The sequence below is a fragment of the Bos taurus genome, chromosome 22 (genome assembly GCF_002263795.3).
Source record: "Bos taurus isolate L1 Dominette 01449 registration number 42190680 breed Hereford chromosome 22, ARS-UCD2.0, whole genome shotgun sequence".
Lineage (NCBI taxonomy): Eukaryota > Metazoa > Chordata > Mammalia > Artiodactyla > Bovidae > Bos > Bos taurus.
This window is the reverse complement of record NC_037349.1, coordinates 17,563,722-17,575,919: the sequence shown is the minus strand read 5'-3', so window position 1 is coordinate 17,575,919 and position 12,198 is coordinate 17,563,722. Positions and strand designations below refer to the sequence as shown.

Here is a 12,198-nt window from a genome sequence, read left to right as displayed (position 1 = left end):
ACAAGCTGCTGCTGCTACTGCTGCTAAGTCGCTTCAGTCGTGTCCGACTCTGTGCGACCCCATAGACGGCAGCCCACCAGGCTCCCCCGTCCCTGGGATTCTCCAGGAAAGAACACTGGGGTGGGTTGCCATTTCCTTGTCCAGTGCATGAAAGTGAAAAGTAAAAGTGAAGTCACTCAGTCGTGTCCAACTCTAGCGACCCCATGGACTTCAGCCTAGCAGGCTCCTCCGTCCATGGGATTTTCTAGGCAAAAGTACTGGAGTGGGGTGCCATTGCCTTCTCCGAGCTAACAGGCAGAGCTCAGCAAAGCCCACCTGAGAGGAAGGGACTGTGGCTAGGAGACAGCACCACGCTCCAAACATCTGTGCCTGGACCTTGTCCTAGCCTGGAGTTCCCAGCAGTATGGGCCAATAAATTCTCTTTCCTTAAGGCTGTTTGGGTTGGATAGTCTGTCATTCACAGAATCCTAAACAGATATGCCCTGAAGTAAGCAGTCCAGTAAAGGGCTGCTTTGTGGCTGGCAAAGCCATCAGGCAGCTAAAACATGCCTTTTCTTTGTGCCTCTGTGGGTCAGAGATGCCGTCATTTTGAACACTGTCATGAGGAGCCAAAGTTAATTTCAGGATTCTGGAGTGATCGTCTTGTGCAATTAGACCGTGAGCAACCTTAGGGTAGGAACTGGGTCTCATTCATCTGTTTCCCCAGCAGCCAGCTTGGGGCAAGGCTCACACAAAGGTGCTTCCCACATCCTTGTTGAATGAACGAGAGGATTCTGCTGTGGGGTTCTCAAGTGAGCATGGTTGCTTTGAGCCAGTAAATAGATTACAGAATGCACCCCAAATCCAGCCCCTCAGCAGGTTTCAACCTGTCAGAGCCTGGAATTAGCTAGAGGCCGCCATGGAGCATTGAGTCGCTATGGGGTTACTGATGGACTACCTGAGGCTAGCAGAAGATCTTGTTCTCTTCAAAGTCAAGATCAGTCAGAGGGCTCATGGGAAAGGCAAGGCCCTGAGGTCTTCCTGGACTTCTGCCCACAGAGAGCTACCTTAATCATGGGAGCCTGCTGCTAACCCTGCTGTGATGAACTTGCTCCAGGGAAGGCAGGACAATGAACGTATAAGGCTGCAGGGTTAGATGGACTAGGCTTAGATGAGGGCTCCTTCACTTCCTAGCCTGACCTTGGACAAGTTGTTTAGTCTCTCAGAGCCTCCGTTTCTCTTCTGCAGAATGGGGTTTAAGAAGGATTTGTTGTTTAGTCGCTAAATTGTGTCCAACTCTTTGCAACCCTATGGACTGTAGCCCTCCAGGTTTGTCTGTCCATAGGATTTCCCAAGCAAGAATACTAGAGTGGGTTGCCGTTTCCTTCTCCACAGTATCTTTCCGAACCAGGGATCGAACCCTTGTCTCCTGCATCTCCTGCATTATAGGCAGATTCTTTACTGCTGAGCCACCAGGGAAGCCAGTTACTTACCTTCAAGAGCGGTTTTGAGAATTTGATGAGAAAATGCACATAAAGGCTTAACCTAGTGCCTGGGGAAGAAATAGTTTCCCAGGTGACCCTAGTGGTAAAAAAACAAGCCTGCCAGTACAGGAGACTAAGAGACACAGTTTTGATCCCTGGGTCAGGAAGATCCCCTGGAGGAGGCCATGGCAACCAACTCCAGTATTCTTACCTAGAGAAACCAATGGACAGAGGAGCCTGGGGGTCTACAGTCCATAGGGTTACAAAGAGTCAGACACGACTGAAGCAACTTAGCACACGTGCACGGGGCAGATGTAAGTGATCAACGGACACTTCACACACACATAAAAAAGTCCAGGGCTGTATCACGTGTGTAGACACATATGCTGTCACACTGGAAGTAGTATCCTGTGGCCTCTGGTGATTTGTCATAAACTCTGGAAGGCTTCTCTGCAGATGGCAGCTCCCTCTCCTACTTGCCTCTGCTCTCACAGTTCCCAGCAGGCACCCCTCACTTACCTCTTCCAGTTAGCTCCGCAGAGGACGCAGCCTTCCTTGGACCTTGGCCTTCACCCTGTTGGGTCTGAGCTAAGGAATACTTCAGGGATGCTTCCTGATTGGAAGCACATGGACCAAGAACTGGAGGGTAGGAACACCTGCCCCCTCCCCATCCCCGACAGGCCACCTCACCCTTCCAAAAAGCCACCGGAGCACATTTGGGAAAAGTTAAGCTGTTTTATTTCACAGGGTAGCTCCACATCAAACCAGCAGGCACCATGAGAATACGCAACAGAGGATCCAGTCAGACACTCTACGGCACGGGCGCTGGGTTGTAAGGGAGAGAAACGATGTCCGGGAGAGGGAAACACTTATCACCACATGGGGAGAGGCAACCAGCAATTTCCTAGGGTGGTTTCAGTTTGATTTTCCTGACAGTTTGGGGAGGAAGGAAACCAAAGGAAACTAAATAGACCAGCCACTCTGAAGCAATCAGAACTGAACCTATTGCCAAACCGTGTAAACAGTCACACTGCCGGGGACTAGAGCCTGAGCAGAAACCCTGGCCAGAAGCTACTTCCTTCCAAGGAAAGTAAAGTGCACCCTGGCCGTTCTGGTTCAAGGTCGTCGTTTGCCTCGGGCAGTTCACACGGAGAGGAGGCATCAGCAAGGAGCAGTCCCAAAGGATGAGACGGCAGGACCAGGACGCTGGCAGATCAACTTGATCAACTTCGGGGAGGCAAGGAGGACCCCGACCTGGCAGCAAAGTCCCTCGCCCGCCCCCAGCTCCCCCAGCAGCTTTGGATATGTGGGGAATTCTCTACGCAGCTGCTCAGAGGAGCGGGGACCCCAGAGAACCAGGGAAGTTGACATGAGACATCAGCACTAGCTCTGCACAGCAGAAAATCATCTCAGCAACACCTCGGCTCACCCCTTCCTAGCTTTTCCTCCCGACCCCTCCTCCCTGAACCCAGCAGCTTTCCCTCCCCACATAGTCGTGAGCCAGCCATATCTTCTTTCTGGGTTTCTCGGGAGGGTGAGGCATTTGCTCTAGTGTGAAAAGTCAGGGACAGAGAGACTAAGAGGAAGAACCATTACGTTAGTCTTCGTGGTTTTCCAACAGCCAAGTCCATGCACTGAGCGCCAGGTAACGACCAGGACCCAGGAAGTCCTCTGCATCCATGCCTCCTGAATGAGAAAGAAAGAACCCCCCCGACAAGGCACTCTGAGGGCCTCCAAAAGGGAAGCAAGCCCCGCGCCAGGCCCTTCCCCGCACTGGCCCCACATGGGTACCACCAACCAGTTGGGGAGTGTTTATAAGGCAGATCACTGAGCTGCTGGTTCCGGCCGGCAGCCGAGGGATGGCTCCACTTCCCTGCGTCTCTTCCCACTCAGATTTCTTCATGGGATAGGAACCTGGTGGGAATCCATTGCTCTCCTGCCCCTGAGGGCCCAGTGACCTCAGAGAAAAGACCCCCCACCCCCACCCCAAGTCTAATTCCCAAGCTGACAATTCCCTCCAGTTGTGCGCTCTGTCCGGGGTTCAAAAGGCGCTTCAAGGTGAGAAATCGTTAGCACTGAAAACAAGGAAAGGCAAGAATTTTTCACAGAATCCCACAGTTCAGAGCAGCTCTTTAAGAGGAAAGGGGACTAAAGGGAGAGAGGGGGTATGGGGTAGGAAGCACGGCTCGTTCTCAATTTTATCCAAGAAAGGTCCTTAGCGGCCAGAGGCTGGGCCCCAGGCCCAGGAAACTAGACCAGGAATGAATTTGTTCTTTGGTCAGTTTTAAATGAACATCTTGCTGGTTCATTCCTAAAAGAGACTGAACACCGGTAACACAGAAAGACAAAAGGCTTGACCTCAGGGTAAATTGAAGGTTAAGAAATCATTCTGTGAAGAGCAAAACAAAAACAAAAAACAAAAAAAAATTGCCCGTTATCAATGAACTGATCAGTACAGCTTCCAGTAATGGTGATGGACAGGTAGGTAAACACCACTTCCCCTTGTACAATTGGTTATACTGAGGACTACTAACTAGGTTACTACATTCCCCCCACACTCACTGTACAGTTAGGTTTCTGGTATTTGTTTTTTTTACATTGATCTATCTACTAGGTGCAAAGATTTGGTGAGTGGCATTGGCTATAATTTCATTGTAGCCTTTTAAAAAATTACAGTTTCACATTTTAACAGTTACTTTCCAGCATTTAAGCAAATACAGCAATATATAGTGGACTAACACAGGCAGGAGTCAGAAGAGAATGCCAATGCTCATGACCGTGGGCGGGCCTGGGTGCGTGTGGAGGGGGCCTGAGACATGCAGAGAGCCAGATGGGGGTGGGGGGCAATATTTTTCCATTTGGTTCTGCGTCAAGGCTCAGATTTGGAGCTGGATGAGTGGGGTGTGAGTTTGCCTAAATGTGAGCTCATCGGCCATTTCCCAATGGAAAAACAGGTGCTTAAAGAAAACAGCCCTGTCCTTCAGGTAGGTAATTCGGTGAAAGGCAGGCCTAAATTCAGTAAGTCAGTCAATTCAGAGGAAAACCCACATGACCTGACTGGTGTTATGTATATCAGGCAACAGATCTGTCAACTCAAATTTTCATGTTTCATCTGGTAGTCATGGCAGAGAATGTGATACTTTGCACAGGAAGCCACTGTATTTAAGGTCTGGGAGTCTCTCTGGGGTAGAAATGAGAAGTCTCTTGTCCTGGCTGGACATCACAGAATCCTTGCAAATAAATGGCTTTAGGAGCCAGACCCAGCCGCACCCTCAGCCATCTATTAAATCTTGGGCAAGTCGTAGCCATCCTAAGGCCTTGTTTCCTTCCCTAAACTGTAATGCAGTGGGGGGAGGGGGGATTGCTTTATATGCTAAGTAGTAGAGGGCTCCTAGCTCGGTCTGAGGCTCTTTCATTTCCAACTCTAGGCAAAACAAAGAAGGTCGAATTTGTCACTAGCCTCTCCCTGGCATTCTTTTTTTGAGTCCTTATTCCTCCCTACTCTCAAGGCCAGTTCTTCAGGCAAGGCAGTGTGGCTCACCATCCCTACACACCCAGGTAAATGTGGCTTCATATGACTCCCTCTCTGGGGACCAGAGGAGAGGGCAAAACTTAATCCAATGGGCTGACATGGTAATGATGGAATGTCAAGAGGTGACTTATCTGCAGGATTGTGCTTCATGACTCTTATGAAGCTGGTAGGAAAATTCCACTGCCTACTTCTCAAATGCCATTAGGAGGTTTCAAAAGGAAGGTGCTAGGTGGTTTTCACCTTACTGATGACCATGAAAAGAGCAGTCGTGTTGGTACAGTGCTTCCTAGGTTGCACGGTTTGCTTGCTCACATTTTATGGAGCAGGAAACTGAGGCTCAATGAGGTGACACGCCCCCCCCACCCACCCAATTCTTTCCCCATATTTTCAATTTTGTTAAATGCGCCGGAGGAGGTGGGTGAAAGGGAAGGGAAGGGGGAGGAGGCAGCTATTTCACTGCATAAACTCCACCGAAGCATTCTCTTGGATGGCAGGTGACAAGGACTCCCTCCCCAGGCCTGGTCTGAGCTGCGTACTTACAGCCCTGTGTGCTTCATGCAAAAGGCCAACAGCCAGAGCGCATCACGGCCTGATTTCAAATTAAAAAACGATGGGACTCAAACTCTCCTTGCCTGTTTAGTTCCAGAATCTGACACAGTATAATTAGTAGAAAGAGGAAAAGAAAAAATTAAATATTTTGAAAATGGTATAAGTTAAACCTCTATAGTTACCACAGAATTGTTCCTACAGCGTTTCTAGGTTTTGAAGTGTTCCACACCACTGTGTTTGGTTTTTTTGTTTTTTTCCTTTTTCCCAACCACACATAATACTGTGCTACGATGGGGCTCAGGCTCTCACCATCCCCTCTTCTACTAACGAACACAGGCCGCTGAGGTCAGGGCTCTTCTTGCCAACGTCCTCCATGCTTTTGAGGGTGCAATTGGTCTTGGCCTCCGGGTGGAAAGGCAGGGTCTCTGGGGCGTGGATGGGGAGGGGGCTCTGTGAAGTGGTCCCCACCAGTGGGAGCAGCCTGCCCAGGGTGCCGCCTGCCCCACACTTCCTTTAGGGGCAGACTGTTCTGGAAGGCCACGACTTCTGGAGACAGTGGGAGACTGGTTTTGTTTTTCTGCAGGTTAGTGGTATATTGCTTCATTCGCAGTTACTGTGGGCCTTTAAATTCTCCCAGAAAAGTCCCTGCAAATCCCACCAAATAACTCAGCGGGAGATGTTTGGTGGCATGGGTCTGAGGTAAATCTAAGTTTCATAAAAAGAAAAAGGAGATCCTATATACATTTTGTATGTGTGTCCAGATCTAGTATATGTATATAGATGCATAAATATATATATATATACACACACCTACAGACACATACATTCATACATACGTGTACATATGCGCACGCATACATATACACGTATATATGCATGTAGAGAGAATGTCGAGAGGAGAATTTTCCAGTGACGATAAGTGGGCGAAGCCATTTAACACGGGCCGTGATCTCGGGAATCGCTCCAGCCGGGGTACCGCTCCTCACCGCTTGCTCGGGTGTCTGTGTGTACGCGGGAGGGAAGCGGGCGGGTCCATGTGACTGAAGGCGCGCTGCGGCTCGACCTGGGACTCAGCTCCGCACAGACCTGCTCCCAGGCTGACCTTCTGGTCCCTGCCCGACAAAGCCAGGAGCCCTGGGAGGCGCGGAAGTCACTGAGGCCACCCTTGGCCACGGCGGGCCGCAGCGGGCCAGGGCGGTGCCCGCCATCCCGCAGGTCACATGGTGCCCGACTTGTCAGCCGAGCTGTTGGGGAACATCTTCTCGGTGGGCGTCACGGCTGGGCTGCCTACTCCCGAGCTGCTGCTGCTGCTGGACCGATGCTGGACCACGGGTCGCACCGGCCGCATGGGGGGCGGGCGCAGCTGGGCGCCGGCCAAGCGGGCGGACAGGGCTGGCTTGAAGGTGGTCATCATCTCGGTGGAGCTGCTGCTGCTGCGGCGCATGGCGGCGTCGGGGTCGCGGATAACTATGGTGTGCAGGGGACTGGCCGGTTCCGAGCTGATGGGGCCTGGCGGGTTCTTCAGGGGCTCCAGGGTGTCCAGCACCACATCTGGCGCCTGCTTGACCGTGTTCTGCCTCTCCAGCTCTCGAAGCTCGTGCAGAGCCGTACTCATGGTCTTCTCAATGTCCTGGGGACAAAGAGAGCTCTGGTTGGCACAGAGCTGGAAGCCTGGGGACTAACCCTTCCAGGGCGCTGACCAACTTGTGGGTTCCTTAGGGAGGCTTCCCCACAAATCTCACTGGCTGGGCAGGAGAATCAGTCCCAGGGTGTCTTATAACCATAAGGGAAAATGAGCATTTTCCCTTTCAATTTCAATATGAGCATTGTAGATCTCACAGAGGCAGGCTCCACAGTCAGACAGACGTGTTCAAATCCTGACTCTGCAGCTTCCTTGTTGTGTGACCCTGGGCAAGTCACCTTACCTCTCTCAGTCTCAGAATTCTCATTTGTAGGTTAAGTATAATACTGAACTCAGGGAGTTGATGAGTATGAAATGATATGGCCCCTTTGAAGAGCATGGCATGGCACCTGGTACATAGTGTTGAAAGTTGAAAGTGTTAAGTCACTCAGTTGTGTTCGACTCTTTGCAGCCCCATGGGCTGTAGCCCGCTAGGCTCCTCTGTCCATGGGAGTCTCTAGGCAAGAATACTGGAGCAGGTAACCATTCCCTTCTCCAGGGCATCTTCCTGACCCCGGGATTGAACCCAGATCTCCAGTACTGCAGATGGATTCTTTACCATCTGAGCTACTAGGAAAGCCCCAAATGATATGGTCCCTTTGAAGAGCATGGCATGGCACCTGATACATAGTACTTCCCAAATAATATGGAAGTAACACAGAACGCCAGTGTAAGTCCCCTCCCTAATAATTCATTTAATCCTCATACTTATCCATACTTACAGGAACTACCATTATGCTCACTTCACACATAAGAAACTGGAAACTCAGACTGGTTAACTTGTCCAAGGTCACACAACTACTTACCAGCATAGCAGTCTGACTCCAGAGTTCATGCACCTAAGCATTAATAGTAACAAATCTGTTAATATCTCTCCTTTGTCCATAGGAAAAGTGTTCAGCGGTTATATATTAGAACATTCACTATGCTCACCCCAGGGTGATGGGACTGTTACTTTCTTCTATTATAATGTGTTTTTTTTTTGGAAAAAAATGAGAAATTTGAAAGGCAACAAAAATCCTCATCTGCCTCTGCAGTTCCTGTGGATACTGAGACATTGAAGAGCTCATCAGTACTAGAGCACTTTGAATGACACTCAAAGCGATTCTGACAGCTCAGAGGGTTGGCCTGGGGCTCAGCATTCCAGGAGGGGCACTGGAGCTGGACTGCAGCATTTAACCCCCGGAGCTCTGGGCCAGGATACAAAGCCCGGGGTTGGGAGGAGAAAGACTGCTTTACCACTGCCGCTGGGCAACCTCGGGCAAGGCTCAGTCACTCTGCACCACACCTGGTCCCTGAGCTGAAAGCCCCCCACTGGCAGTGAAGATGGAGGAGACAGCTGACGTGGTGATGTGTGTGAACTGCCCGACAGTGACCTCTGCTCTCCCCCAGCCAGGGTCCTCGGCTCCTGTGGGGTTTCCCAGGGATGCCTCCGCTCAGGCTGAGCTGGGCCACCAAGGGGACAATGAGGGACAGTGCTTAGAGCCGGTAATGGAAGATGCTGGCCCCACTGGCTCCACACACTACTGAGACACACTAACTAGCTTTTCCGCCCTGGGGCAACTCTGGAAAAAAAAAAAAGCAAAGTGTGGTTAGACTGATAGGGCTGGTGCCTGGAGGTGTCCCCGCTAGCCCCTTCCCCACCCTTCTTTCCTCCCCGTCCTCAGGTGGCTCTTGCCTGCTGGGCCCCCATACCAGGCTCCAATCCGTCCCAGCCTATCATTTGGCTTTGTGAAGAGACCACTGGCTAACAGCCAACATTAGCCTATGGGCTTCCCAGGTGGCACTAGCAGCAAAGAACCCACCTGCCAATGCAGGAGATGTAAAGTGATACGGGTTCAATCCCTGGGTCAGGAAGATCCCCTGGAGAAGAAAATGGCAACCGATTCCAGTATTCTTGCCTGGAGAATCCCATGAACAGGGGAGCCTGGAGGGCTACAGTCCATAGGGTCGCAAAGAATGGGACACAACTGAAGCAACTTAACACCAAACACAATATTAGCATATATGCTTCGCCAGGATACTTCATCCTTTGCCCACAACACTGTCTACTTTTAGAAGACACTGTTTGTGCCTTTATCCACAAGGATTAGTGGTGGTGGGGGCAGGTGGGGTCCTGCATGACAGGAGAGAAGGCAGTCCCGTCCCCACTTTTGCTACCTCCCACCCCTGCAGAGACAAATGGCCACCTTCCACGCCCCAGGCTGCTTAAATTAAGTCCTCCACTGATATCACTGCTCAGTCTGCTCTACTCCAGCAGCGCCAAAAGGCAAAACTAAGAAGTAAAATATAATTATCGCCCCTCTATCACCATCCCTACCATCCCCACCACTCCACCCTTGCAGAGTGTGAGCCAGAAAGACAGCAAGCTCAGAAAAAGATCAGCTGAGGTGTTTAGGCACAAGCCTGGTGTTAGTCTGAGACATGATGCCATGATCTCAAAGTGGAGCTGCAGAGAGGTGCCAGGAAGCGTGGACAGTGGCGGGGCATGGGGGCAGGGAATGATAACTTTTCACTTTGTCCTAAATGAGACCTTCCCACCTTGGATGGGTGTTTCAAGGTCCCCAACCCCGCTCTTCGCAATAGAATCCTCACCGCCCCAAAGATTCTGATTGTCCCTCTTTTCTTAACAGGGAGAAAACATTAGGAAGGGGATACATAATGGGCTGCCAGCCAGATTCCAGGGAGAAAAGTGGAAACTTGAACTATGATAAAACTGTCAAAAACACATGAAAGTAGTTATGCAAATCATTAAACAATTCAAACAAACTGTTTGGTAACAATTTCTTAAATGAATTTGTTGTGCTTTCTTTGGCAAATGTAAAAATCACACAGGTTTCTCATCCAAATTTTTAAGAAGTTATCTAACAAAACATAAAACTCTAAGCACTTTGGAAGACCATGGAACATTTTCTGCTTCCAGCTTCAGCTATTTCGTCGCCTACCCTTTGGATATTGGTACTGTCCTCCCCAGAGACATCTCTCACTGCCTTCAAGCAATCCGCACCTTTTAGGCTCTCGGAACACAGAGTTCCACTCCTTCAAGACTCCTGACCTATTTGCCATTTTCACAGCTGTGTGTGTTGGTGGTTGCCATCCCTCTCTTCTCTAAACCCTAAGCTCCATGTGGGCAGGACCTGGGTCCACTTTAGGTCATTATTATTTTCTCAGTGCCAGCCAGTGATTGAGCACAACAGATGCTCCATAAGTATTCACCAATATATAAATGAACAAATGAATTAGGGAATGAATGAAAAGATGAACAAATGAAAACATGACTAGCACAATCTTGCCATCTTATGGAGACACCTGCCACTACCACATCCCCTATCTGGGAATCCCACCTCCAGCCTGGACACTGGGGCCTTGAGTCTTTACAGGAGCCCTAGCCAGGAGCTACACCCATCTAGCTTCCGCTCCAAGAGGGAGGCCAGCAGGAGGACAGGAAGCCAGCTCACTATTTATCCTGTGTCCTAGCTCAGCCTGACCTGGTGTGAAGGGCGAAATGACTCCCCAGTCTGCAGGGGCCCACCCCTACCCCTCTGGGGGTGTCAGCTGGTGCGCCTGCTTCCTGCTGGCCCTTACTTCTGCCAGGGCCTCGGCCTCCAGGGACTTGTGGTCCCCCAGGCTGCTGTGCCTGGTGGAGCCGCACGTCGACCGCATGCTGTGCCCTTCGGAGAGCGCCTTCTTGTCGGGGTAGTTGATGCTGCCGGCGCTCCCGAACGTCGCCATCCTCCGCTTCTCGGGGCTCTCGATCCTTCCCCGGGTGAGGGGGATTTTGTGGGGGCTGCTGGGGCAGGCGGCGGCCCGGGGCGGTGTGTCTATGCTGGGGCCCAGGCCCCGGGGCGGGCTGTGTGTGTCGCCCCCGCTTCGGCGCCTGGGGATGGCTGCTCCGTCAGATCGTAACCGCACTCTGCAAAGGAGCCAGGGGGCAGGGGCATGGGGCAGAGGTCAACCCTGGCCGGTGTCACATGGCTCAGCCAATCCCCCAGAGTCCAGACATGCTACACACTAGTCTAGGGAGTGGGTATAGTAAAGCCTCATTCAGCCGGACGTGGCGATTCTGCAGTGAAGAACCGTCCGAGCACAGAACTCAGGCCAGCAGATTTAACCTGCACACACAAAGGAATCGGGCCTCCTGCTTCTAAGCTGCAGTCAGTGGTGCTAATTACACAGCGAATCTCGTCTATATGTTAAGTCAGGGCCAGGAGGATTGCAACCTGGGAACACTTTGCTCATGGTTAGTTGGGTTCATGATATGTTTTTAAGCGGTTTAGGTGTCTCCATGATTCCAGAGGGCTTCTGATTGGTTTGAGGCATTGAGGCTTGACTGTACCACAAGTCACCAGCTCCCTGCAAGCACAGTAGGGCCCCCTGGGAACTCAACATGGCCCAGTGTTGTCACCCTCCCCCAATCCCCCCAAAGGGCTGTTTTCCATGAGGCTTTCCAGACCTTGAACATTTCCAATCATTAAGAGAAAAACCTGTATCACTGGAATGCCTTTTACACATTTGGATACCTTTCACCCTTCAGGGAGGGTGTGGCAGAGAGAAAAGGGGCCTAAAGTATCTCTCTGGAAGGCAGATTCTTGTCTTGTCTCTGTCACTGACTTTCCAGCGACTTCTTTCAGACCCACTTTATTTATCCGTTACATGGGTCTAATATTCCTCACCCAGCTTCAAGGGAGGTTCAGTGGGTAGGAGACCACTCTGAAGCGGTTCTACCCACTGGGGATTCTGCTCCAGCCTAGGGAGGTCAGCAAAGACCTAAAGGCACTGGTGAGGAGAGGAAGGCTGGGAGGGGTGAGGGGGTGGGGAGGAAGGACGGACTACGGGGATGGGTTGTGACCGGGACCAAGCTCAATGCAGTCAGCAGTGCTTTTCACCCTGTGCCACCAGCCAAGCTAAGCATTGCCTGTGGTCACCCCAACAGGACCAAAGCATTGGTGTCGGAGTGGAAGAGTACTGGGAGA

The 12,198-nt window shown here is 51.2% G+C and overlaps 1 protein-coding gene across 3 annotated transcripts in view; it reads right to left on the bottom strand.

The window, feature by feature from the left end:
* Positions 1-2,184: 2,184 nt before the first annotated feature.
* Positions 2,185-12,198, bottom strand: part of SRGAP3 (SLIT-ROBO Rho GTPase activating protein 3) — a 246,334-nt gene continuing 236,320 nt past the window's right edge. Inside the window, exons 21-22 of one of the 3 annotated variants that reach the window (XM_005222437.5) lie at positions 10,811-11,138; positions 2,185-7,174 (exon numbers count right to left, since the gene is read on the bottom strand). In XM_005222437.5, the coding sequence (XP_005222494.1) occupies positions 6,761-7,174; positions 10,811-11,138 (742 nt within the window). In that variant the 3' untranslated portion in view covers positions 2,185-6,760. The remainder of the gene's footprint in view (positions 7,175-10,810; positions 11,139-12,198) is intronic. The other 2 variants (NM_001192966.2, XM_024982633.2) reach the window with 2 other exon arrangements.